Source organism: Crassostrea angulata, chromosome 8 (genome assembly GCF_025612915.1).
Source record: "Crassostrea angulata isolate pt1a10 chromosome 8, ASM2561291v2, whole genome shotgun sequence".
Classification (NCBI taxonomy): Eukaryota; Metazoa; Mollusca; class Bivalvia; order Ostreida; family Ostreidae; genus Magallana; species Magallana angulata.
The window spans coordinates 55,108,951-55,136,166 of record NC_069118.1 but is presented as its reverse complement, the minus strand read 5'-3'; the positions used below and the strand labels follow the sequence as shown (position 1 = coordinate 55,136,166).

General features: G+C 35.2%; 3 protein-coding genes and 1 pseudogene across 3 annotated transcripts; all 4 read right to left on the bottom strand.

Moving 5' to 3' along the window:
- Nucleotides 1-695: 695 nt before the first annotated feature.
- On the bottom strand, nucleotides 696-10,974 carry LOC128158139 (uncharacterized). Its single transcript, XM_052820891.1, has 3 exons — nucleotides 10,301-10,974; nucleotides 2,452-2,551; nucleotides 696-1,443 (listed from the first exon to the last, which is right to left on the bottom strand). The coding sequence occupies exons 1-3, from the start codon at nucleotides 10,524-10,526 to the stop codon at nucleotides 1,095-1,097; spliced, it is 675 nt and encodes a 224-aa protein (XP_052676851.1). The 5' UTR covers nucleotides 10,527-10,974; the 3' UTR covers nucleotides 696-1,094.
- Nucleotides 10,975-14,012: 3,038 nt separating this feature from the next.
- LOC128161116 (uncharacterized protein K02A2.6-like) lies at nucleotides 14,013-17,999 on the bottom strand. The gene has a single exon (XM_052824352.1). The coding sequence runs from the start codon at nucleotides 17,997-17,999 to the stop codon at nucleotides 14,013-14,015; it is 3,987 nt and encodes a 1,328-aa protein (XP_052680312.1).
- A 4,053-nt stretch (nucleotides 18,000-22,052) lies between these two features.
- LOC128158152 (seizure protein 6 homolog) lies at nucleotides 22,053-22,451 on the bottom strand. Its single transcript, XM_052820909.1, has one exon. It carries the CDS (start codon nucleotides 22,320-22,322, stop codon nucleotides 22,065-22,067), a length of 258 nt encoding a protein of 85 aa, XP_052676869.1. The 5' UTR covers nucleotides 22,323-22,451; the 3' UTR covers nucleotides 22,053-22,064.
- Nucleotides 22,452-25,793: 3,342 nt separating this feature from the next.
- Nucleotides 25,794-26,943, bottom strand: LOC128158141 (uncharacterized; annotated as a pseudogene).
- Nucleotides 26,944-27,216: the final 273 nt, after the last annotated feature.

The following is a 27,216-nucleotide window of genomic DNA, read 5'->3' as shown; positions in this document are numbered from 1 at the left end:
GAAAAGATAAAAACTCGGGGTTTTTTTAGTTTTATTGTAACATCAAAATACAGAATGAAAGACAAGGGATACCTTCCTTATCCTAAATAATGAGTTGTTATGAACGAGCTCGATTACCACTAATATTAAGTCCCACTGAAAGTTTGCATCAAATTGAGCACCACCAAAAGATCTAGAATTTTCTGTCCCGCTAAAGGTAAATGATGAAAACTATATCACTAAAAATAGAAATACATGCAAAAATTATATCAGACCTTGATTAAGCCCGACGCGAAGCGGCAAGGTACACTTCTCAGAAAGTATTGGGAGGTGGCGCCGTCGCCATGCCTTTCCCGCGATCGAAACCGAATTTAATAAACCACCCTCGCTAGTGGTTTGGTTGGTTTCACAAACCGGTTTCAGTTATACCCAAAACTTAAAAAAAAGTTTACGGTTTGAACTAGTTTGAAACCAATTCAAGAAAAAAAAATGGTTTTCTAATGTGGTTCGAAACTTTAACCAGTTTTTAAGAAACAAATTCACCCTTAATTTCGATCATAAAAAGTGACCGAGTGAGGTTTAACGCATCTTATTCTTACTATGTCAATTGTTTTTTCTAATGTGCTTTTTTTTTAATCATAAGCAGTCTATATAGTTAATAACGACGGGGATGATGAAATACTATTTAAGACCATATGGGTATATTATGCGGGTTTTTTTTACTCAGTAAAACGATAAGTGTTAAAATTTGCCTCAAGTGTTCTGCATATACATGTATACTGCATGCTATTAACTCTGCCGTAATGGCCAGGTATATATCAAAAAAGGTTTAAAAACTGTTCTATTTAAAAATGTATGTTTGTTTTTTAATATCTTAAACGACTACATATTTTTTTTTTTTTTACAAATTTCAATCTCATGGAGACGTCATGACAAAATGTTCCGATTGTGCAAGTACAAATTAAAGCTTGCACAATCGGAAGACCCCGGGAACCAGGCTGATGGAAGCGATTCAACTGTCAAACCAATAGAATTACTACTCAATATGAAAATAAATAATCGCTGTTCAATGTAATAAATAATGAAAACATAAACAGTTGACCAGATTTTGGTCTTCATCTGGTGCTGGTGTTAATATTCCGGACCCCGTGTGTGTGAGGCACCCACGTGTTTAGTTCTCTCGCAGGTTTCAACTCCTTCCGAACTAAAGATGGAGTCGTCTCCATTGTTTCTCCAGACATCACCGACACAGAATTAGGATGTGATGTAGCTACCGTGTAACCCGATTTGGGGTTATTCTTGATGTCTTGCTGTTTTGGTTGAAAATTTTTCACTTTCATGACGTCATTGTTGCCTTGACAACATGACCAGCACTTGATGCAACATCTCGTGCAGCAATAGTAACAACACCCAACCTCCATCATTTCTTCAACATCACGTTGAAAGCTTACACGGGAACTTTTGCTGCAAAGAAAAAAAAAGCGAGAAAATTATCGATGTCGAGCTAATGGCGAAATATACATATACAGCGATCGATACAAATAGTTTCACGAAGAACACGGGGGAGATATGTGTTGATTTATGAAATATACTAGACTTTGACCCGTGCGTGCACAGGTTGACATTTTATATGATATCGGACATTTACGAAATAGATACATCGACACACCGTATTATTGCCATTTACATAATAAAGCTTTAAGCCTACAATAATGCTATTAATTTCACAACACTCTACGTAGTTAGGATATTCTAACTGTGTCTCGGGACAGGCCTATACCACAGTTAAACTGCCTCCCATATACCCGTAATGTAGCAAGAAATTGCAGACTAATTTCGAAACGACTTTGGCAAAAATGAACGAAGCTGCATTGAAAAAACAGTCAAATTATTCACAATAAAGCCATTTTGAGGCTGTAGATACCTTTCATCTAAAATTTAATTCATATTAATGAAGAATTCAACACTTTCTCCAGCTTCGAGTTGACATTCGGAACTATCGGGATTTTTATTGTAAATTCACCGAGTTAGAGTTATCTCCCGTATTTCGTTTGATGAACAGAATACAAATATATATGACAAATTTTCAATGAAAATTCCATGTATTTGTTATATCGTTTCTGAGTTTATCCATGTAATGTGATGTTGTGGAAACAAAAACTAAAAAGAGTCTCCCGTGATTTAGCTTGAATGTAATGCGCATGCGCAAGATTGTAAAATCCGAAAAATCCATATGATTTCCGGACTTTTAAAAAGAATTTTCGTTGATTATTCATTAGCGAAGCTTGATTGAGAAAAAAAAACCCAATTGGTAATGTTCAAGTGCCAATAATGTTTTAAATATATAAAACAAATGACAGTACTCTTTCGATTTCTCTGTATTAAAGCCCAAAAATTCAAGTCTATTATTTTAATATAGTAGAATAGATATACATGTAAAATATTCTTTGAATAGCTTGACAGTTTAAGTACCTGCAAAGTCGGAGGCAACATTTTAAGAAGAGCAATAGAAGAAGCAGCAACAGCAGGAAACCGATAAATGATATGGCGCCTATCCCTACATACAGCCATTCTGAAACACATGAAAATATGTCCATTGTTTACAATAAAATTGGTGCATTTATGTAGGCTGAGCTAATACTTGTATATCTTCTATATTTTCTTAAAACGTCTAACAGACAAAAAAGAACGATAATACAAGTAACCAAGGTGATGTAACTTCGTTGTCTCATTTTTGGAAAAAAAAAACAACAAATGTATTGCTTTGGTAAATAAACAAAATTGAAAAAAAAAATGTAATATGTAAAATGCTTATCATCCCTGAATCAAATTTAATAAACTTCCAGTCTATGATGTTCGGTTTGTTATCGAAAATCATCGTCATTTAAATCACCACTGTGCAGAAACCTCTTTAACGATAATAAAAATGTCACCGAGAGCACAGCTTTAATGATTTGCACTCTTGCATATTTGTCAAGGTGCATATAAACGAGCAAAACTAGCCTTTGACGAAATATCGCTCTATTCCCAATTCCTAATATCAAGGTGTTCTGTCGTCAAAAGGCTTTAAACAAATATTTGACGTTTTTTAATATCACTACTGAATTCAAAATCCACTGATATTCCCAAATATTGACTGACATTGTCTGACATCCACTGTACATTGACTGTACCTCACAGTACATTTCACTGACTTCCACTGTACCCCACTGTACCCCACTGTACATTTCTACTGAACAGCACTGTATTACACTGTACACCACTGTACAGTCCTACTGACTTCCACTGTACCCCACTGTACAGGGCACTGACCAGCACTGTACCCCACTGTACGGCACTGTACTATTAATTTGAGAAAAAAATAAGATTTTTAAATTTTCAGAATATTTTTTTTCTTCGATATTCATTTTTATTATACTGTATATAGCATTATCATTATGTATACAAATAACTTGACAGAAGAATGCAACAGGTTGTTAAATTTATTTAATATGTTTTCTTTATTAATAAATGTCTATTGTTATTGAATGTTACGATCAAAAAATTATGAAAATTTCCCTAGCTATATGGTGAAAGTATTGAATTTTACATGTTGAATCTGATAACTAAAAAAGTACATGTCATTATGATCATTCTGCCAGCCATTCGAAAATCCCCCCCCCCCCCACCAGCAAGGTTACATAATCATTTCTTATTGATAATATATGACAAGCCCTCGTTTAAATGATCGGGTTGTTAATTCTCTGTAACTCATAAGCTGTGTTTTAGCCACTAAAACGGTCAATTAAACACAGAATCCACAAAATATATCCATGCTTGTTTTTTTTTTGTACACATGTCCAAATATCATGACTGCCCGCTGGACTACACAGGTACATTTTGAAGATAGTGTGCGAGTTTCTAGCTCATTTGTTAATTGATTTATATAAATATACACTCCAAATGTCGAGTTTTAATTTTACAAAATAACACCTAATGCAGAATACATTATAAATTGTAAACATAATCAGTGACATATTGAGCGGTAATTAACTGTATCAATAATTTCAGCAAGAAATAAAACGAAGGATTTAAATCAAGGAAGGTTGTAAAATGTTGTAATATGCGTAGCTGTACAGTTTTCTTAATATATGATTTACTTTTAAATGTTTAAGAAATAAGATATATAAAATGCCCTACGCTACACATTTTTTGTATAATGAGAGAGAGAGAAAGAGAGAGAGAGAGAGAGAGAGAGAGAGAGAGAGAGAGAGAGAGAGAGAGAGAGAGAGAGAAGTGTATATCACTTTCTGACAATATTGTATTGGTGTCATTTGCAAGCGTACAAAAGTTCACAATAAAATCTATGTTGGAAGTGGCGGTTGTGATGCCGTAAGGGGATTTTAACGTGCTTATACCGTTCTGACTCGGGGCCTTAAGTTTTAGCACTAGAAAATTCATGAGAGAGAGAAAAAGATAGAGAGAGAGAGAGATCCATTTATCAAAAATCGATTAGAATAATAAGAAATTGATTGTCTATTAATCTGCGTCTTTTACATATCGATTATTTTTCTTTATGTCTTACGTTTATTTTTGCCAACCAACTCCGTGGTTTTAGAAAAATATCTGTAAACTTTAAGTCGAAAAATGAAATGTAATTGTATGGATAATATCACCCCCCCTTTTTTTTCACGAATCCACTTGATACCCCTTGCAGTACTATGTTATGTCGAAACGATTCATGTTAAGCAATCGGTTATAAAAATTAATGCATTTTTTTTTTATTTTGACCTCGATGTGTAATCACTATTAAATAGATATAATAAATCCCACTTTTGTGCAAACATTACATGAAACTAGTCCTACATGTAAGTAAATTATAATAATCTTTTAAGACAGATTTTAAATGATTATGATCCCAATGCACCCGGCAACCATAATGATTTGTTTTAATCAAAAGTGAAAATTCAGATTTTTTGTTTTAACAGTGTATTTCCCCGACGTTTACATCTATTTATTCTTAGGCCCCAACACATATACACAGGTGGTCAGTTTTCACACCTTGACAGTCACCCGGCCGTGTGTATAGTATGAGCCTTTCTGTTAGTTCCGGGTTTTTCGTTGTTCCCAGACAGACAAAAGATTTTTTTCTGTAGACATTCACAAAGAAGGAGACAGTTCACTGTCGATATAAAATATTACTTTTAGCGTTGACTTTCAATCATTAGGAATTTTTAAGACAATCATTGAATAACGAACTACAAATCATTTGAATCCATGGGCATTATCCCGAAACTACAGATAAATACATACTTTAATTTTTTTAATGCCAATATGTAGATTTAGCCGCTGTCAACATTACTACATGTTACCGGTAGTACTTTATTTAAATATTAAAATATTCATACGTTAGCAGAGAGAGAGAGAGAGAGAGAGACAGAGAGAGAGAGAGAGAGAGAGAGATTTTATAGAAGATTTGAAATGTTTGCTATGATACAATATACTGGTTTCAGTAAATGAAGAAAAAAAAAACAGAAGAAAAAACCAAAGATCGTTTTAAAGGCCGAACTTTTTTACCGGTGATAATTCTCAGGTGAGTGCGGGGCTTAAATTCTAGAGGTGTGAAAGCCTCCGGGGCTGGAAGTCTACCTGCTATCGTGAACGCTGCTAATCACTATACAGAGGAAGCAAATATTACACAAGATATAAATAATTAGTCAGTCGTAGTTTGAATATCTTTTTGTTATAATGACCATACGAAGCGATTTTATACGGAAATGTCGTCCAAGCACGTGTGTAAAGCACAATTAAAAAAATTCAGTAAACTAATTCTGCTTTAAAGATTTAACTCAGTTCATTGTGTTTAGCACTTGACATTGTTTAAGACGTTAATTTTAACAAATATAATTGTATAAGAAAACCATCAGTAAAAATATTCACTTGAATGAAAAGGCAGCCATTATACGACGACATCTAATGGAGTTCGTTTTCCATGGAGTGACGTTTTCGTGCAACAAGTTCCAATTGAGTGTATAATCAGTAAATACAGCTTTAATAGCTCATAAGTTTGTTTTAAAAAAGAAAATTGTGTATGCATGTTTTGGGCTGCATGCTCATTCATCGTCGTGAAATTTATTAGGTCATATACATTCAACATGATTCAAAAATAAATTGCGTATTTTCATTTACCGAATAATAAAACTATTTTTCTCATTTATCCGACCCTTACACAATTCACTTATTACGGAAAGAGAAAATAAACATGTTTACCTATTAATTAAGGTGTCGCTTATAATTGAAGAGATGCTAAAATTAAATTGTGATGCAGCAGAAATATTGCGCGGGGGGGGGGGGGGGGGGGCTTATGTATGCCTTCCTGACTCTGGAGGAGAATAGTTACAACGAGAGAGAGAGAGAGAGAGAGAGAGAGAGAGAGAGAGAGAGAGAGAGAGAGAGAGAGAGGAAGGAGGGGATATATTTTTTCTTATTAAAACTGTTACTACATGTATATCATGGCAACATTCTTAGCTGTGCAAGAGAAGATACATGTAGATGTATTACATGTGTTGATAATGAACAGTGTTGAAATTCAAAAGTATATAATTAAAAGTACCGTAAAAGGGTGAAATATTATTTGAACACTGTTCGTTATCACCATATTTCATTTTTTATTTAACACAATACTTATTTTGATATCAGCGACTGGTGGGGGGGGGGGGGGTGAGGATTTAAAAATGTTTAACATGTTTAATATCCGACTTAATTTAAATAATAAAAAAACACATCTAAAATGATTAATATAAAGAGTATTTCGTTAATTCATACATGTTATGTTTTTTAAAAAATATATTTCAAATGGATTAAATAATCTTAAGACCACAAATACCCTTATAAGGGAATTGCATAATATCTTGAACGAGGTGTCAGACTGACAATTTACAAGGTTGAATATTGCGACATTCACACCTTTTGATCTACTGAAAGTATGTATACTATACACAGATACTGACTCGTGATCTTCCTGTGAAGTAAAACTTCAAAGACATTTTAAAGTCCAGACCAGTTATCTTCTCTCTTTTGAAAAAAAAAGTCAGTATGTTGAGCAATATGGTGGAATTTTTTTTATCGTTAAAAAAAGTTGTCCCTCCTCCACATATATGTTACATTAAAGTTTTAAAATTCAGATAATTTAAAACTATCTATAAATTGTAATTCATAGTTTTAAATTCTCTTAATTTTAAAACTTTAATGTAACATAAATACTAATATTTATTTGACAATATTGATTAAATGAAATTCATTGTAAAAAAAATCAACAAGATATTTAGTTACTAAAACATTGATTTTGAAATATATAAAAAATATTTTCCCCTTTTTATTGAATAAGTTGCTATATTTTGTATGATAATTGGATTCCGAGTTTTTAGATAAATACATGCGTGGATCGGAGGATTGGGGGGGGGGGGGGGGGGGTCAGAGGATAATTTAATCTTTTTTAAACTTACATAGTTACTGTACAACTATCCAAAAATATGTCTAAGCTCCCCCAGAAAACAAGTATCCCTGCCCTTTCCCTGGAAAGAATTCTGACCGCGCATATAATTATATATGAACTTAAAGAAATAGAAGCCCATTTTCTCTCTTGTAAGCAATAGGAAAGAATCAAAACAAATCCAGATTTTGGTCTCAAATAAAGTAAATATTCGATTCATTGTTTAAACATAATAACTTATAAAAACATACTAGGTACAGTGGGTTACAGTGGTGTACAGTATTTGACAGTACCCTGTACAGTGGTGTACAGTGGGGTACAGTGCTGGTCAGTGCCCCGTACAGTGGTGTACAGTGAGGTACAGTGCTGGTCAGTGGGTAGGTACTGTGCTGTCCAGTGGAGTACAGTGGAGTACAGTAGCTCTGTACAGTGTGGTACAGTGGGATACAGTGTGGTACAGTAGCTCTGTACAGTGGGTGTACAGTGGATTTACAATAGGGTACAGTGGTTATACAGTAGATGTCAGACAATGTCAGTCAATTTTTGGGAATATCAGTGGATTTTGAATTCAGTAGTGTATGTTCAATTAATTGCATCGATCTTCCTTTTACGTAAGAGACAATGTCGTAAAATGTGAAATTTATGTCAAAGAGATTATGCCGTAAACCGGTTAAGAGTGTCGTAAAATATAGTGGATATTGCTTTTTAATTTGTTATGTTCATGATATATATTGGGAATAGATAAAAAAACGTATTTGACATGAAACCCATATCCTGTTTATTGCTAGGGACTCGAAGTTGTTAACTCCGAGATCAGGTCAGTTTATATATATCTAAAAACAGAGGTATCTAAGTATGGGAATCATTATTACCACGCGTAATCAGCCTGAGGGTTTTTGTTATTTTATAATCAAACTGTAGATGAACGATTAAAGAACTTTTTGAAATAAAATGGTTATAAGATTCAATTTGATGAATGATCATTAAAGAAAAAATACCAAATAGTTAATAACGACAAGTACATGTTATATAAAGTTTATTTCTTTTTTTTTAAAATTCACTCAGAAAATTATTTTGTTTTGAAAACAGGTATTTTATATAGTGTTAAGCTTAACAGGAAAATATTTTTTCTAAAAAAAAAATGAACTGTTTGGTTTTTGATTATTCAATTTTCTGTTTGTTATTTTTTCAAATAATAAAAATTGCAAATTTGAGCAATTCTGTTCCAGTCATAAATACTAACGTGAACCGATTTAAGGAAATACTTACATGTAAAGAAATCAATGAATATGTCTTAACAACGTACAATGTATTTACTAACGCTTTCAGATGCTAGTCTCTACATTAGTTTCTTGCGGGATCTAGAAAATGTTCCCAGGGGTAGGATTCTGAAGGATACTTTTTGCTTGCCGGGGGGGTTGGGGTGTTGGTGGTGGTCCAAGCCCTGGCCTAATACGCTAATACGCAATATCGCGATAAGATTGAATTTTCCAGGGATACGCGGGAACCCTACCCACTCCCTTACCACAGACATATACACTTAGATCCGTGAATGGATTTTTGAGTTTTGTTTGGAGAAATCTTGTATGTTTAGGAAAATTCATCTCATTTATTTTATCGTCTCAAATCACGATTCGGAGTCTGCATAGCTCCCTTCTACAAAGAAGATCATACACATTGGACGTGGTTTGCGACGTTGCACTTACTTCGTTTTCTTTGTGAAAAAGGTTGAACAAAGTGGTTTTGTTCTTTAGTAATTATTATACGCAATATCGAGATCAGTGCATCTACTAGCAATCATGTACTTTTTTTTTTAAAAATATCATTTGTAGACTTACAAAATACACTTAGTTTATTGCATTCCATGGTATGACAACTGCATAGACTAAAGTAATATTAAGAGTCCTTAATTATTTGTATTTTTTTTCAAATAATTATGCAAGAAAACAGGAATCAATACAATGAATTCAAAATGTATCCTTATTATGTCATGTGACATGATGAAAACTCTTTTATTTACATATCTAGGGATTAACATTCCATTTTGCAACAAAATAATTTCGTAAAAAAGTTAACTTCGATCGATAAACAATTAATTGAAACACTTTCTAGATCAGATTTTCTGTATACCACTTTCAAAACACTGTAAATTCTTAATTGCGGCAAATTAAGAAAAAAATATTTTGTACTTTTAAAACTGATTTTCTACAAATTCTGTTTTTCATCGTTTTTTAATCTTATTGAATTGTGTTTATTAATATTTATTCTGCTTTGAAAATCTTAATCATTGTTATTTTCCCGGGCTCCTCCATTGTTTTGTTTTGATTTTATTTGAATTGATATCTTTCTACCTTTTAATTGATTTCAAAATGACATGCTAGTAATCAAGAAAATGTTCGCATAAATTAACGATCGGTGATTACCGAGACAGAAGAGGCATTATGATAACAAATCTGCAGACTATTAGTAAAGCTGACTTGAATGACCACTAACAAAAATATTCTATAAATACAAATAACACGGCTGTAAACTTACAAATAAGTATTTTCTATACCTGAATGTATCTGCTTATTTTTACATATTCTAGTGTCTTGTTTGTGATGACACTATAGAATTTGAAGCATACATGTACATGTATAGTTCAATACATTTCTCCAATGACGGAAATGAAACACTGTGTTTTGGGGTGCAAGCAGAGTTTGCATACTATAATTATACGAAATGAAAATAATTTAAAAATGTCAATAATCTAATATTTCATATATTTGAACAATTTAATAAAACCAACATGCTAAAAAAAATGATTCCCTATTCCTTAATCTGTGGGTGTAAACTTTCTGTCCTTTTTACCTTCGTACTCCGGGGCATCAGTGGTAGTGGTGGTCGCGGAACACGTGGGGTACGTCCCTGACCAGTTCCCAGTGTTGCCATCGCACGTCAGGGTGGGGTTCCCTTCCAGTGAGTACGAGGAGTGGCAGATAAAGTACACTTGGTCACCGTTCTCATAGTAAGTCTTGTCTATCACATAATAACCATTGGACACCCCGCTAGGATCTGAACAGTTGTATGCCGACATTTCTTCAGGATCTTACAACTTTCTCCCCCTCCTCTCTCTGGTATCGATAGGATAATATTTTTAAAAAAGGAAAATGGTTCTATTTTATTGCTGGTGACAGCTAATTTGAACTGAACCCAAAGTTTGACATCATTTTTACAAGACTTTCTTCTGTATTTGAGATATCGAATTTCACTTCGGCAAATGCGGTTACTTCGCACGTTTCATATAAATACATCAAATTATGACGGAACCGCTTCCGATCTGTGAAATCGTACCCGACTTCTTAAAAAAAGATGATTATTTGGCCCAAAGAATGGGAAACAGTTCAAAAAACGATTCTAAATGCACAACAGAAGCTGTTATGTAACACGTTAACGTCCCGATATATTGCAGTGTCAAAACGATAATCCTTCTTCAAGATTGTGTAGATCCGTTCTAGAAAATGTACTCGTGTGTACGGGATGGAAGAGCTTTTTATTTAAATACCGAAATCTATCAGACACCTCCTTGTTTTATGATCTTAAAATTCAAAAGGATGGAACGATTGAATTACGAAAGAAAGTTAAGTCAACAGATAAATGAATAGGTTACCCTCTTTAAACACTTCAGCGAGACTTCTACTACCTGGTAACGGCATAAAAACACAATGGCACGACACAAACAGGATCATTGTACTCATAGAGCCCGAGACACAGGGGAAACACGCGGGAGAGAGAGAGAATGAGAGAGAGAGAGAGAGAGAGAGAGAGAGAGAGAGAGAGAGAGAGAGATTCTGTTCATTCCAACAATATTTTAAGGTAAAATACTTTTTATTTATTGCCTCCTTGAAGAGAGAGAGAGAGAGAGAGAGAGAGAGAGAGAGAGGGGTCAGAAAGAGAGAAAGACAGAGATAGACATTCTGTTTATTCCAACAATATTTTAAAGGTAAAATACTTTCTGTTTATTGCCTCCTTGAAGAGAGAGACGGAGAGAGAGAGAGAGAGAGAGAGAGAGAGAGAGAGAGATATTATATTCAGAGTGAAAATAATTTCTTTAAAGTCTTCGGTGTGACTGCCCATTTTTTGTAATTTAACAATTCAAATGTCAGTATAGCAGGGAAAATAGCACTGTTTGTCAAATGTACAATTTTAAAACATAAATCAAACTGACTGTCACGCAAAAGTTAAAACAACTGTTTACATGTAATTTTAGAGACACTGCTATCAATGTTGTGTTTATACGCTGTTATCTGTAAGTCTGTGCAATCAATACAGGTAGTTGGTTAGCACACGTTGAAACAAAAATTGTTTCGAAAACAACTAATGTATAATTAAGGTCATAAGGTTAAGACACCTAACCTGTCTAATGATTTCATTTTCCAAAAAATCTCAATTATATCACTCTGTAGACCATTAATTAATGCTCTAATCAATGTAAATATGTTAATTGTAGCTTCAATATATCTTACTTTGTTTTTGGAGGAAAGTTTATATAGTCTTTAATTGTCAGTTACCCATTTAATTTGAGAATCAATAAAGTCAGTTGAAATAAAATTAATCAGTGCAATCTACCTAATTGCACGGTCATTAAGTAGTTTTAAGACATCGCCAGACTTATCGTGCGGTCCGAAGTCCATATACATGTACATGGGCTCAAAGGCCGAATCTTTCTAAGTAAGACGTTTTTGCGCCTTTAATTGTCGGTTTCGCCGATTTATTTACAATTACATTACAGTCACGATGACCAACTGCTATCATTTACAACTTAAGCTGATAATCGTTTTACGATTCTTGATTTAAAATCCACAAAAATCACATCCCCCCCCCCACCACCACCCTTAATGAAAGCAGAATTGAAAGAAATACCCTCATCCCTCCTAAAAAAAACAAAAAAACAAATACGACCCCCAACTACAAAACACCCGCCCCCACCCCCCCCCCCACCCCCACCCAAAAAAAATAAACCCCAACAGAAGAAAACAGAACCACATAACACGAATTAACAAAGAAGTTGTATTTGACAAACAACTAATAACAAATGAGGTCTGACACCTCTCGCTGAAATCAGTACAGTGCATATACAAAATGAAAATGTTTTAGGCTTTACCGATATATCAAATATACTTTGATTCCTCATCTAGGATTTAAATATATATAATATCCTTTTACAAAAATAAACCCCAATCTTTCATGAATTCTATATTTGACATTGTTTCTTGACAATCAAAATTCTGATGGACAGGAATTAACATTTTTGTATAGGACAATATGGGACATAAAACATGAACAAAATGCACTCCAGTGAATAAAAACCATTTCAAACCATTTCAATTCTTAGTTATTATGTACTGGTAAAACATAAAACAAAAGATGTACTGATAAAACATAACACTAGAGTGTACACACTCGATCTAATCATAAAAAAAATTGATCGATTTTGGCAGAGAAAATTACAGATAACTTCAACTTCACATCATCTCGCGTCAATGATCACGATCATGCGATGTCCAAATTGTCCATGTAATGACATCACGACAGCAAATGTCCAGTCATCCGGGTCTTTTGTGTTTGATCTTGTGACGTCATTCTTCGAGGCACTATTTTGTACTTGTGTTGATATTCCTCATCGGGTTGGAGTGCGGTTTCCACTCTGTAATTTCCTTGGCGGGCTTGACTTCCTTTCGTATCGTCTTTGGTGTCCAGCCCGACTTGTCGTCAAAGACAACCGACGAAGGGGAGACGGAGGTGTCCCTCTGTGGAGGGGTGAGGTTCCCTTTCAGGTCATCATCTTCTGCACAGCATCTGCAGCATTTCAGACAACAGCGCATGCAGCACGCGTAGCAGCAGCCGATATCCAGCTGTTCCTGGATCCCGTGCAGAGCGCTCACTTTGGACCGTTTCCTGAAAGAGTATTGGTTTAGCACGTGATCGAGATTTTGTTAACATGGAAGCATTTGTGAACATTTTCGAAAAAAAAGTGTTTCATAAATTATGAATGATATACTTCCTCATTAGTTTTTGGCACAGATCCTGCATTAACAGTAAGATACTCAGAGATAGCAACATTTTACCACGCAAAATGTCAGTGTTTACAGTAGTGGAAACAAACATTTGGTATCATTTAAACAATAAAATGATTACTTTGGTGATTCATTCGAGATATGAAGGTAGCGATATTGCAGGAAAAATACATAACCCGCGTTAGCAGGTTATGTAAATTTTTCCTGCAATGATCGCTACCTTCATAACTGTAATATCTTGGTAATTACAGGAATAAATCACCAGAACACGTGGGAATTCAAATACACATGTTTATCTAGAAAGTTCAACAACACAATTATTGCAATCTCGATCCCGAGGTAAATTCGCAAACACTACACTCCTCCCTTTTAAAATCTTAAATTCTTTCTTGAATTTAAACAAATGATCCAAGTACACCAAAATAACAGATTTGATTTAACCTTTAACACGAAGATTAACAAACAAAACTTTCAACATAAGAAACGTCCAAATGTCACAAAGTAAGTCAGATTTCCTCAATGAGCCTACGGACGGGTTTGCGTTCACGCACGGGCCGTGGTGAGGGTATGCTCATTGACTGGTTCGCCGCCCTGGATGACATCACTCGACTGGTGGTAGATGGCGTCTTCAACGTTTGACTAGATGTTGGGGAACTTCCTGCTTCCTTGGAAGGTTCTGCATTTGGGAGATCCACTTCCTCTGGTAGATCCACGGTAGGTCTTGTTGGCTCCTTCAAGGAAAAGTCGCTCAGGGGCGGCAACACTTGTGGAAGTTTAGCATTGCACGCTAGCAAGTGGTCAAGGTGACAAAATCTTTTGCGATTTCCGACTTGGACTAGGTAAGTAAGTGGACCACAAACTTTGTTTACTGTTCCAGGTAGCCACTTCCATTTCCCAGGCTGAATTGTAGTCTTCACTTGCACTTGGTCTCCTTCTTCAAACTGTCTGACCTTCACCTTGCCTCGATCATGAAAGTCTTTCATCCGCTGCTGACTTTTCTCAACACTCTTCCCGATGTCAGGCTTCACCAGTGTGAGACGCGTTCTAAGTTGCCTCTTCAGAAATAGCTCAGAGGGTGACACACCAGTAGTTGTGTGGGGAGTAACTCTATACTTTAATAGGAAGTTCGCTAATCGATGCTCTAGCGATTGTTGCCGTCCCTCAACATCTTTGCTTTTCAGGGCCTTCTTCACTATCTGTACTCCTCGCTCAGCAAATCCATTGGATTGCGGGTGGTACGGTGGAACGAGGGTATGTTTTATACCATTTTGACGTGTAAAGTCACGAAATTCATGGGACGTGAACTGTGGTCCATTGTCACTCACTATCTCCTCTGGTAATCCGGTTGACGCAAACAGCATCCGAAGTTTGTCAATCGTGTTAGCACTAGTGGTTGATCTCACTGGAATGACATCCAACCACTTTGAATAACTGTCATTGACAATAAGTAGAGATTGTCCCTTATACTCTGCATAATCAATATGGATGCGTTGAAATGGTCTGGTTGCCCAAATCCATGGGTGTAATGAGGCAGACTGGGGACTGTTCCTGACGGACATACATGACGGACATGCCTGCACTGTCTCCTCAATGTTTCTGTCCAAGTTTGGCCACCATACATATCCTCGTGCAAGAGCCTTCATCCTGCACATACCAAGGTGCTCTTCATGAAGCTCCTCCATGATTCGTTTACGCAGTGCCATAGGAATTACCACTCGGATTCCCCAAAGGATAATCCCTTGTTCTATACTCAAACTGCTCCTGCGCTCAAAGAAAGGTTGAAGTTCTGGATCGTTAACCTGACTTGGCCAGCCGTTCAAGGCAAGTTCAAATACCCGGGCTAAAAGAGGATCCACCTTTGTTGCACGAGCAATGTCTGTGTTACATATGGGTAGCTCTGTGTTGTCCAGCCCTGTGCAGTAGACATCCTCATATTCTTCTGTACCGAGATTCCCCTCTACTGGCAATCTGGATAGTGAGTCACAATTTCCATGTTCCTGAGATGGACGATATACAATCTGATATTGATATCCTGAGAGAATTAGTGCCCATCTCTGCATCCTGGCTGCGGCTAAGGTAGGTATACCATTTTTGGGTCCAAAGATAGTTACCAACGGTTTGTGGTCTGTGATGAGGGTAAAAGTTCTGCCGTACAGATACTTGTGGAATTTCTTCACACCAAAGATCAATGACAATGCTTCTTTCTCCACTTGAGCATAGTTCCTCTCGCTGGAACTTAAAGTACGAGAAGCAAAGGCGATTGGCCTCTCCGAGCCATCCTCCATCAAATGCGAGACTACAGCTCCCACTCCATATGCTGATGAGTCGCAAGCTAACCGCAGGGGTTTTTTTATGTCGTAGAATACCAGTAACTTGCCCTTTGTAATCATCTGCTTGCTTGCTTCAAAGCTGCTTTCACATTCATCTGTCCACGTCCACTGCTCTCCCTTTTTCAACAGGTGATGTAAAGGATGCAATACAGTACTCAGATTCTGCAGAAATGAACCATAGTAATTCAGCAAACCCAGGTAAGCCTTTAGTTCTTTCACATTTGTTGGTCTAGGAGCATCACGAATTGCAGCAATCTTCTCATCTGTGGGATGTATCCCGTGTTTGTCCACCATGAATCCCATGTACACGACCTGATCCGCCATGAAGATGCACTTGTCCTGCCGCAGTGTCATGTTGTACTGGCGCAAGCGATGAAATACCTCCTTAACAGTCTTAAAATGGGTTTCATCATCGGGGGCTGTGATCAAAATGTCATCAATTCGACACACTACTTGTGGTAGTCCTGACAGGATCTTGTCCATGATTGCCTGAAATATGGCGCTAGCGGAGCTTACTCCATACGCAAGTCTTCGGTAGCGAAATAGTCCATGATGCGTGTTTATTGTAAGGTACTCCTCTGAGTCACTCTCCAGCTCCACCTGTGAGTATGCCTGTCTTAAGTCCAGTTTTGTGAACTTCTGACCTCCTGCAAGGGACGCAAACATGTCATCAGTGTTTGGTAGAGGGTACTGCTCTTCACTGATCACTCGGTTGACAGTCACTTTGTAATCTCCACATAAACGCACGGACTTGTCCGCCTTTGGCACAACGACAATGGGGGCAGCCCATTCACTGTGTTTGACTGGATAGATAACTCCTTTCTCCTGTAGTTTCTTGAGCTCTCCTTCAACTTTGTCTCTTAAAGCATAAGGCACAGGTCTTGCCTTGCAAAATATTGGTGAACATTCCTCCTTCAGTTTTATGCTTGCTTTGAAATGCTTGATTGGATTTTGGTTCTCCTCAAACAGATCAGCATACTCCTTTGTCAAGTGTTCAATTCTGTCCTTCGTCACCATGAAAATTTCCTTCCAGTCAATCTGAATTTTTGATAACCAGTCTCTTCCCAGCAAGCACGGCTGACTCCCTTTTATGACTAGCACAGACATATTCGTCAGATGCTGCTCTCCATATACAACAGTCACACTACATTCACCAAGAATGGGAATGATCTCCTTCGTGTACGATCTTAGCACGATTGTCGATTTCTTTAGCTTACAGCCGGTAAGCATTTTCTGATAAGTGTGTTCATTCATGATTGTACGAGCACTCCCTGTATCTAACTGAAATTGCACTATTGACCCGTTGATACTTAGTCCAATTGAGTAGCTCTTGTCTTTCAACTCTTTGTCGACCTCGCTTGTGCTGTGTACGGAATAAATTGACAGATCCTCCTCCTCATCACTGTCCTGTACATAATGGGTAGTCTTATCTTGTTTCAAATAAACTTTTCCCTGGACTTTACAATGTTTAGCTATGTGTCCAGGTTTCCCACATTTGTAGCATTTAATAGAGTTTCTGTGTTTACCAGCATCCAAATAGTGCTTCTCTCCACCGCGATATCCTGGCTTCTTAGGTCCTGCTGATGTCGGTTTTCCTCTCTGTCCAGGTTTCGAATTCATGAAGTGAACCGACTCTGTATTTCCTGCGAATGATTGAGTATCCTTATCGGCAATTTCCATTGCTGTGGCTATTCTGACTGCTCCATCGAAATCTAACTTCGCTTCGGACAACAACTTCTTCTGTATGGCCTCTGATTTGAGTCCGCAAACCAACCGATCCCTCAGAGCCTCCTTAAGAAAGTCACCAAATTCACAGTCTGCCGAAAGTTTTTTCAGTTCACATACGTACTCATTCACCGTTTCCCCTTCCTTCTGGTTTCTTTTATTAAATTTAAATCTTTCAGAGATGACTAACGGTTTAGGCATATAGTAGTTTTTCAAAGCACCAACAATGTTCTCAAACGAAGTGTTTTTCGGCAGTTGTGGCTGTAACAAGTTCTTAAGAATTCCATAGGTTGCGGGTCCAATCACTGATAAAAGCACCGCCACTTTTTTTTCATCTTTTACCTCGTTCGCGACGAAAAACTGTTCCATCCTCTCCGCATAATTTACGAAAGATTCCTTTCCCTCCTGAAAATCACCAAGCTTTCCGATATTCGTCATTTCGCTTATGATTCAAGTGTCCTCTTGATCCGAAATAAGTCGAAAATGCTCCACCTCGTCGCCACTGTAATATCTTGGTAATTACAGGAATAAATCACCAGAACACGTGGGAATTCAAATACACATGTTTATCTAGAAAGTTCAACAACACAATTATTGCAATCTCGATCCCGAGGTAAATTCGCAAACACTACAATAACCCGCATGAATCATCAACGAAAGCATTTTATTGTTTATATTAACATCTTTCTTTAACTAATTAATAAACTGATTATGAAAAGTTAGTAAAATTCACTAAATTACTGTTAATGTACATAAGTACGTTAGCTAAAAGAAACAGCCAAATCGTCTCCTGTTGCCCCAATCACACATTCACGGATCAACTCCACGGTTCTACTACGGAATATTTTCCACGGTTGACACCGGAAAATCTAATGATTCGGAGTTAGTACGGATGCACTACGGAATGGATACAAATTGATACATACGAATTACTACGGATTTATACGGAGTTAAAACGGACATCTACGTTCTAAAACGGTTTAGTAAGTTTTTTGAGGAAGTACTATGGTGGTTTCATCCGTAGTGGAATTTTGAACATGTTCAAAAATTGTCGCAGCTATACAAGTATTGCTACGTTTGGATACGATGACAGACGGAAAAGCACGGGTCAATACATATCGCCACGAATAATTCCGGATCGCTTCCGTAGCTAATCCGGCATTTAATCCGTGAATGTGTGACTGGGGCATGTGAGACTTTGAGTCTGGCATCGTCATGATTATTTCGTGCAGTCCGGGATTTTACTAAGGTCGCTGTAGGTTCAGGCCAATCGATAAACAGGGCGTGTCAATTTCAGTCCTGTCACTTTCAGCCGCTGTAGATTTCGACCAATCGATAAATGGGGCGTGTAGATTTCAGTCTGGCTGTATCTTTAGAGTTATGAATTAACTATAACTTTCCGTAAGAAATAGAGGAAATTTTACTTGTTAGATGTAAATATATACATATATTTACATTTTCCAGTGTCTTTGCCTGTGATAACACTACGTATCGATTTTGTACTATATAAACCATAATACAAATGACGCCAAATTGAGGCGCCGGCGGGGTTTGCTTATTTATATGTATATTTAAAGATTTAATCGCACGATGGCCTAAAATTATATAAATATAAGTAATAAGGAATCATTCTTTGAATATTATGAGGTGATAATTTTCGGTCGGGGCGTGATCAAATCTATCATTAAGCCCTTCGGGCATTATTGGATTTGATCACGCCCCGAACAAAATTATCACCTCATAATACTCAAACAATGATTCCTTATTTCTTATATATATGGAATCTTATAATATGTGTTTCTCAGCATGGTTGAATTTTTTAACAACGATACAATGTAGATATCAATGTTAACTAGTAAGATGATAGTTCTTAAGCACAACCGCTCGATTTTCTAAATATTTCTGTTGGTGTTGTTATTAAATAAAATTACACTCTTCAGTGTCTTTATCTATGATAACACCACAACCAGATTTTGTAATGTATAGTCCAATACATTTCAATATTGACTATTTTTAATATTAATCATACAATTGCTGAAAAAATATGAATACAAGTAATAAGGAATCAATCCTTAAATAGTATAGGAGATCAAATTTATATTTGATCAAATACGGTCGGGGTGATCAAATCTATCATACAAACCATTCGGGTTACTGGATTTGATAACTGACCGTATTTGATCACCTCATAATACTCAAAGCCTTAAAGAATGTCATTATGTTTAAGATGCAAAGGTTGGTTATGTAATTTTTGTAATGTTTGCAAATTTATACCTTCATCAACTTAAAAAACAAGCAATCATATTGTTTAAATGTACTTTCTTTGATATTTTTTCAAAGGGTTCTCTTTTAATTTCATTTCCGCCCCCTCAGTTTAGTTTCAACCAGGAACTTGTAACCCTGGCAACTCATTGTTTATTTCATAGAAACGATTGTATACTGTTCGTAATTCCTTAACAAAACTTCTTGCCTACGATTAAAAGTAAGATAGTCTTAAAAGTATCATTAAAGTCTGTTTCAAGTTGGACAATAATGCTACACAAAATTGTAAAAAGAAATGAATATTCCTTAATAAAATTTCTTTTAAAGATAATCATATCGTACGAACACCTTGAAAAGGTTGCAACTAAACCCCCCCCCCCCCCCCCAAAAAAAAAAAAAAAACCAAAAAAAAAAACAAAACAAAAAAACAAAAACAAAACAAAAAAAGTAAAAAAGGGCCTTGCTCTATGAAACTATAAATAAACAGCTTTTCTTACCTGCACAGGCGGTAACATAGAAATATACATGCAAGAAGTACAATCAGCAGGAAGAGTAGTGCTAGAAAAGACATCAGCCCGACCCCAATATACAGCCAATCTGTAAACAGGTGAAAAACATATTAGAACCATTTTAACAAGAGCTTGGACTTTGGGTAGTTGGTGTCAAACAGCATTGTGACGTAGGCCTGTCTATTTCATTGTAGGCCACCCAGCCTTTGCTCTTTGAAATCTACAAGATTTGTCTGGCTATTGAGCTATGACTACGCAATCGGTGTATATTTCACTTGAAACCAGCGTCATTTTAACTTGTTTTGACACAAGAAATAGATGGATACGTCCTGCTGAAAGTCCAAGGCCTTGTTAAAATGGTTTTAAGTTATAGTTTATCCCAGATCAGGTACGTAGCATCATTTTTGAAAGCGGGGGCCAGTCTTAAAGATCTTGACGAGCAAAAAAAAATAAATACTACTTATAATGAAAAATATAAATTATAATTTGAAAGTGTACAAATTATCAAAATCCTAATCCGTCCTGAGGGGGTGGGATGGGGGGCTGGGGTTGCGTTACCTATAACTTTGATTTCACTGTTGTTTTCCTTATTTTCACTTCAATTTTTCACATGTTTTCAAAAAAGTGGAAATATTTTTTTCGAATACCATTTTTGTCATATTCTAGAGACTACATAATAAACATCTTTTGCGGCGATTTCTCTTGATATTCATGTATAATGAGACATTTAATGTAGATTTTGTTTACTACACAGGTGAAAATACATCAACAAATAATCTATATATAGTCGTTTGAGTTTGTTTTTTAAATTTTGAAATATTAAACCTTTATAGAACTTTCCCAATACACTAAACATGCAATACTTTAAAGAAAAGAATTAAAAAAGCAACACATGTACAAGGTTATTCATAAAGTAGTGCTTAGTAATAAAAAAAATTAAGATATAAGAGAAAAAAGCTAGTCATGGAACGAAAGTGAAAGCATAAATCTTTTTTTTTTTTTTACAAATTTAAAAGTAAAACGTAGCAATTTCAAAATGTTCAATCGACCTAGCTCTAAAGAACTAAAATAATATTACAGATATTTATAATATTCATTATATATGTAATCTTAAAAGAATAAGATATTATTGAAAATACAAATACATCAAAATACAAAACCCCCAAAAATTACCTTAAAGGGGTATGGTCACGATTTTTGTCAAAATATATTTTTTTCCATTATAGTGTTTACAATGCTTCATTGAGGTATTTCTAATAGACAACCAACATTTGAGTGTCGTTCGTTGAGTTATAAACGAGTTACGGAGCTTAAAATTTTTTGCTAGGTAAACAAAGCTTTTGTTTACATTTTAAATGTTGAAGGGAGAATTCCAGTTTTTAGACCTAAAATGAATGTGTTAAATGTTAGGAACACTTTATTTATGCTAAAGATTAATACGGAGATAGACAAATTAGCTCAAAATTTTTTTACGGTAATACTGAACCTATGAAAACAAAAACAGGGCACGAGTCTTGTTTACATGACAAAGAATTGTGAGCCCTGTATCTTGCTTATAACTCTACGACTGACTCTCAAATTTAATATGATCATGAGATATGCATTCCTAAAGCATTGTAAATAATAAAAACAGTAAAATAGAATTTGACCAAAATCGCGACCATGCCCATTAAAGTTAACGAATGATTAACTTTAGAGATACATGGTCAAGAAGAAAACAGGGGGTCAATATTCAAAGCTCAAGGTTACCGTCTGAGGGCTGGGTGGTGGTCGTGGTGGTGACGGTGGTGGTGGTCAGGCTACACTTGGGGTAGTTCCCCGTCCAATTCCCCGTGGCCCCGTCACACGTGAGGGTGGGGCTCCCGTTCATGGAATAGTCGGCATAGCAGATATAATACACCTGATCCCCGTCAACATAGTACGACTTGTCCACGACATAGTACGCCTTATTCACTGTTTCAGGGTCCGAACAGTTGTATGTTGTTGGCATAGTTAACGTTAGAGTACTTTGTCACTTGACTGTTGTAAATGAAAAATGAGCAATGCAAGGTAGACAGGCAATTTTAAACTGAAAACCCCTCACAAGAAAGGTCAATGCGCTTTTAAATTGACTTCGGTTCCTTTTCATCTTTTGCAGTTGTAAGATTTAACTGTTTAAAAAACCTGACTAATCTCGAAGCAGATGCACGAACATATCCGTTTCAATTAAATCTTCAGCAAATTACGGATTGCCCACTGTCTTTTATCTATATTTCTAAATCAAATGTCACAAACACACACGAAATGTCATGAAACAGAGAATCAGCGTTTATATATTTAACAAGGTTCATTAAAGGTCACGGATAAAACGGACGCATTTTTATTAATTGCTATTGGTATCATTACATGTTATAAAAGCTAGTCGGAAAATCACAAGATCGATCAATGAAAGACGGAAAAATAAACCAATATTTTAATTGCATGCTATGAGTAAATTTATTTGGAAATTTGATTTTATCTACCCATTCGTGTGACTTGAATTGCTTGATTGAATTAGATAAGTTATGAAAAGAAAAAGCGTTAAGGTGTGATATAAGCACTAATTACTCTTATATACCTATATAATCACTTGTTTACATGAACCAACGTCTCTGTTAAAGCTATGTTGCGTAATGAGTTTTATTATCATTACCTGTTTTCCCAAATATTGCAAAACGCCAGAAATAAAGCCATTTCCTGACCACCAAAACATGGCAAAATGAACACAAATCGATGATTTGATTGTTTCACACATAAAAATTCTAAAATACTGAACACTGTAATTTATTGTACGGAAAAGAGTTCCAGGGAATCAAACCTCATACCCCCCTCTCAAAAAAAACCAAACAAACAATAAAAGGATAAATATATAAATAAGAAGAAAAACGCGCATGATATAAAATGTATAATCAGGATATTAAATGTAAATTCTCTTTTATAAAGAACCTGCATGTTTCGATCCTTTGAACATTTTTACTTTTGGGGAGTGTATCTCTCACGAAGCCCTTAAACACTGACCTGTTGCGATATGCAGAACAAGCACATTTAGAATTAAAAGGAAAAATCTGACATTTCAACGGCGAGTGAACGTAATTTGATTTTAACAATTACAACATTTCTCAATGCATGATCAATATTCACCGTAACATGTTACCAAAATGTGAAAGCAACAAATCTTATCTTGTTTACTTTCAGTTGTACATAGAACGGGTAATTTGATGTTAATTTGATGTTATATCCAATGAATGCAATTGCTTGGTGAAATTGGAGAAGCACTGAAAGGAAAGGTGTGGATTTAGAATGAAATTGTTTGGCCTGCTTCTACATATGTTTTGTATATCAGCATTTAAGTATGATCATGCACACATTTTATCTTTCTAATTTGGACAACACGTATTTTTTTCTTTTCTTTTTTTCGAAACTTTAATTTCTAGTGACACTTGTCAAGACACACGCGATGCAGTGTATTAGAGTTTCCAACCAATTCTTGCAAAGAATGTTTTCTCTTTTGTAAAAACAAATGACAGGGTAGACAGTGGTTCCAAAATTTTAATGAGCAAGTTTGTCACAAATGCATGTTCAAAACAAATTACCCCTATTGCCATAATGCTTTGCGTTTGTTTAAGTATCCGCTATTGTAACGTCACTGTTTGTTTTAAATATCGTCTACAATTTTTAAAGGTAAAATTGATAAAAAATAAAACCCCCGCAGTTTGTTCTAAATAGTCTTTTCAGAAAGTTTGTTTAATCCAGTGCAAGAGCAAAAAAGAAAAAAAAGAAAAAAAGAAAAAGAAATCAAGAATGAAAAAATGTTATCCTGTTTACTAAAGCTAAAAATAAATAGATACATGTATAAAAATTTAAATACATTTTAAAAGATATGTTTGTCAAATCGTGCCTTTCTATTTAACCCATTCAAAAAAGTCTAACTGAACTGTCAACTTCTAAAAAAATTAAAAAGCGGATTAACACCGTTAACAGCATGTACAAACTAATTAGATAGTATTATTGTCGATAGGATTAATAAAGTATGTCAAGCCTGTTTGATGTGGTTAGAAGTTAGAAAAGGACATCTTGTAGAAAGTTGATAAGCAGGTCCCAGTTCTTTCTACATGTATCTCGTTGACTCATTATAATACTCAGCCTGACTCGGTCGTTTACCGACACTGTCGATTGGAATGTTTCATATTTAAAGCGTCTAGCAGTATTGTACATTCATATTGACACAGTTCATTAGCCTGTGTAATTATTTTGTTTGATTATCCAAAATACCAGCTTCATTAACACTTAAACATTAAACACGAAAGAAAGAACACTTTGAAAATGTCAATAAATTTATAGAAGCAAAATTTTAATAATAAGTATTGATATTTGTGTTTCGAATGTGTGTTGATAACTATTAAAAATAATACAATACCATGTAAGTGAAACATGTGGATTAATATTAAATGAAAAAAAATGTTCTTATTTAGGACGTTGGATCCTGCGAACATAAGTCTTTAAGTTTTTTTCTGAAGTATTTTTTTTTAAAAATCTACATACATAGCTAAAACAAAATTTAAAACAAAATGTTGGGGTCTATATGCTTCATTTGGTGCTACAGTGTATTTAATATGACCTTTCTGCGCTGAAAGTGCAAATTTCACATAAATCGCTTTTCCCTTAATAATTTTTAATCGGAATGAACCATGACATTAAATACAAACTTCTATTATTTAAAATTAATAACATTAAAATAATCATAAAGAAAAAAAATTGGAATTTCTTCTCCTTGTTGATAATTTTGACCTTTTTGCGCTGATAAAACGCTATTTTTATCCATTAACGATTCAACGTGCAAAAACATTATTTCAAAGTCTCAAAATTTTTCTAAAATTTTAATAGACTTGTCAAAAATATCTTACAAATTCAGAAAATAAAATCAAAGTATGGGTCTATGATGTAAAATTTGAGATATAGCATGAATAAGCTAATTTTAGAGAAAAATTGGAGTTCATTTTTTCTTGACTATTTTCAAATATTAGTAAAATGTGCCAATATATATCGATAGAATTAATGAAATATTGTTAAAATATGGTTTTTGAAACATGAAAGTAACCCAATGCAGAAACTATCTGGATATTTGGTCTGCACTGAAAATAAGGAAGCTAAAATTACAGTACTCTAAAACAACTGATGTATGAAAATGTTTATTTCCTTTTTAAAAACCTCCCGCCACAAAAAATAGCTCCTTACTAAACTCTGTAAATATGTTATTTTCCCTTAACTACTTTATTCAATTTAGTTTTTGCATTGTAAAATTGGTAGTTACAAGTAGAATTAATATATGACACAGAATTTCCGGACAAGAGGAGACCCAAAACGGCTACCCAAAATCAAATGAACGAACCTCTTTAAATAAAGTTTACAATGCATACAAATAAAACTACAATGGTAATGAGACAAAACGAATCATTATGCTTTGTAACTTTAATTGATAATCAGTAAAATTGCACGTAAAGTCGATCACTTGACGAGAACCCCTGAAAACGAAGTGCGCCCGTACTCATTACTTCTAATCTTTCCACTTCCGGAAAGAGTGCGCACAAAAACAACATCACCTTTGCGCAGCTGGACAACAGCATTTCCTGTGACGGTATTGTATCCACAATAAGCAAATGTAGAGCCTACAATTCTCTTGTTGACGTGTAGTTGACTTGTGTACGACTTACTGCATGAAACTCTTGTCACCCATGATAATGAGTATAGGCCATCGACAGGAACCGTAAAAATACCCGTATGTGTGTTGTATCCGTCTCTTAAATTCGTCATCAACGCGTCATAGACGAGAGTATGACCACCTCCAGGATTGGCCAAGTCACGTGATACGTAGGCATAGAATCCCTCTCCTATTGATATAAACGAATATCTTGCATGCCATTTTTAATGAGAAAGCGTATTCATGATTGAATATTTTTCAAATCAAATTGTTCGATGAATACTACATGCAATTATACGTTTGTATTGGACAAAAATCTTGACTAAATTTGAACTTAAAGTTATGAATCGGTCATCAGACAGCATTTTATTACAATTAGGTTAAGAGCACACAGTCTATTAAATTTGAATGCTAAAAGTTACAAATTCATATACATGTACATGTAATTTATTAGTGATATCAAGCTTGCAGCTTTTTATGAATTTATTCTTACATTGCACTTGATGTTATCAAATGCTTTAACCAGAGGTCCAATTTCTGCAATACCTATTTAATTCAGATAGAACAGCCTTTATATTGTTTTCCTTTTCTCTTTATTTTCTCTTTTTTCTCCTTACCTTTAGGTTTATTGTAAACGGAGCCTTCTTCTCTTTTTTTCCAGTTTTGAAACCTTCTGCGTGAGAGCTTGCACTTTTTTCTCGATCTGGAATCGGAGCATGGTCTCTTTATAGAGCTGGTCCATCAGAGTACTCATCAATGTACTATTTGACGGGGTTTTCTCGCTGATGATATTTTTAACTGTACTATTCTTGATAAGAATACTTTTGGCGTTAATCTCAACAACTGTGAAAACAGTCATATACGCCAAAATACATCCAAAAGCCATTGTGTTCATATCTTGCAAAAGCAATTGTGCAATAAAGCAACGAAATTCAAACTTTTATATTTATTGTTTATCAACTGGAAATTTACATTTTATGGTAAATAAATCAATCTATTGTTTACAATCGAGGCATATTTATTAATTGTCGTTTACTTTGGGTAAAATTAAATGCAAACATTGCAATATGTTGCAGTTGTTTAAAACTGTCCACTATTACAACGTATAAATCTTTTTTTCTACACGTAGCTCAAATAAAACATAATTTTAAACGTCAGATATCGAGAA

Excerpts from the sequence above, each read along its gene's own strand:
- LOC128158139 (XM_052820891.1), bottom strand. The coding sequence starts at position 10,526 with ATGTCGGCATACAACTGTTCAGATCCTAGCGGGGTGTCCAATGGTTAT. Across the intron at positions 2,552-10,300 it reads TGATGCCCCGGAGTACGAAG|AATGGCTGTATGTAGGGATA; the intron begins GTAAAAAGGACA and ends CATGTGTTTCAG. Across the intron at positions 1,444-2,451 it reads TGTTGCCTCCGACTTTGCAG|CAAAAGTTCCCGTGTAAGCT; the intron begins GTACTTAAACTG and ends TTTTCTTTGCAG.
- LOC128158152 (XM_052820909.1), bottom strand. The coding sequence starts at position 22,322 with ATGCCAACAACATACAACTGTTCGGACCCTGAAACAGTGAATAAGGCG.
- LOC128161116 (XM_052824352.1), bottom strand. The coding sequence starts at position 17,999 with ATGACGAATATCGGAAAGCTTGGTGATTTTCAGGAGGGAAAGGAATCT.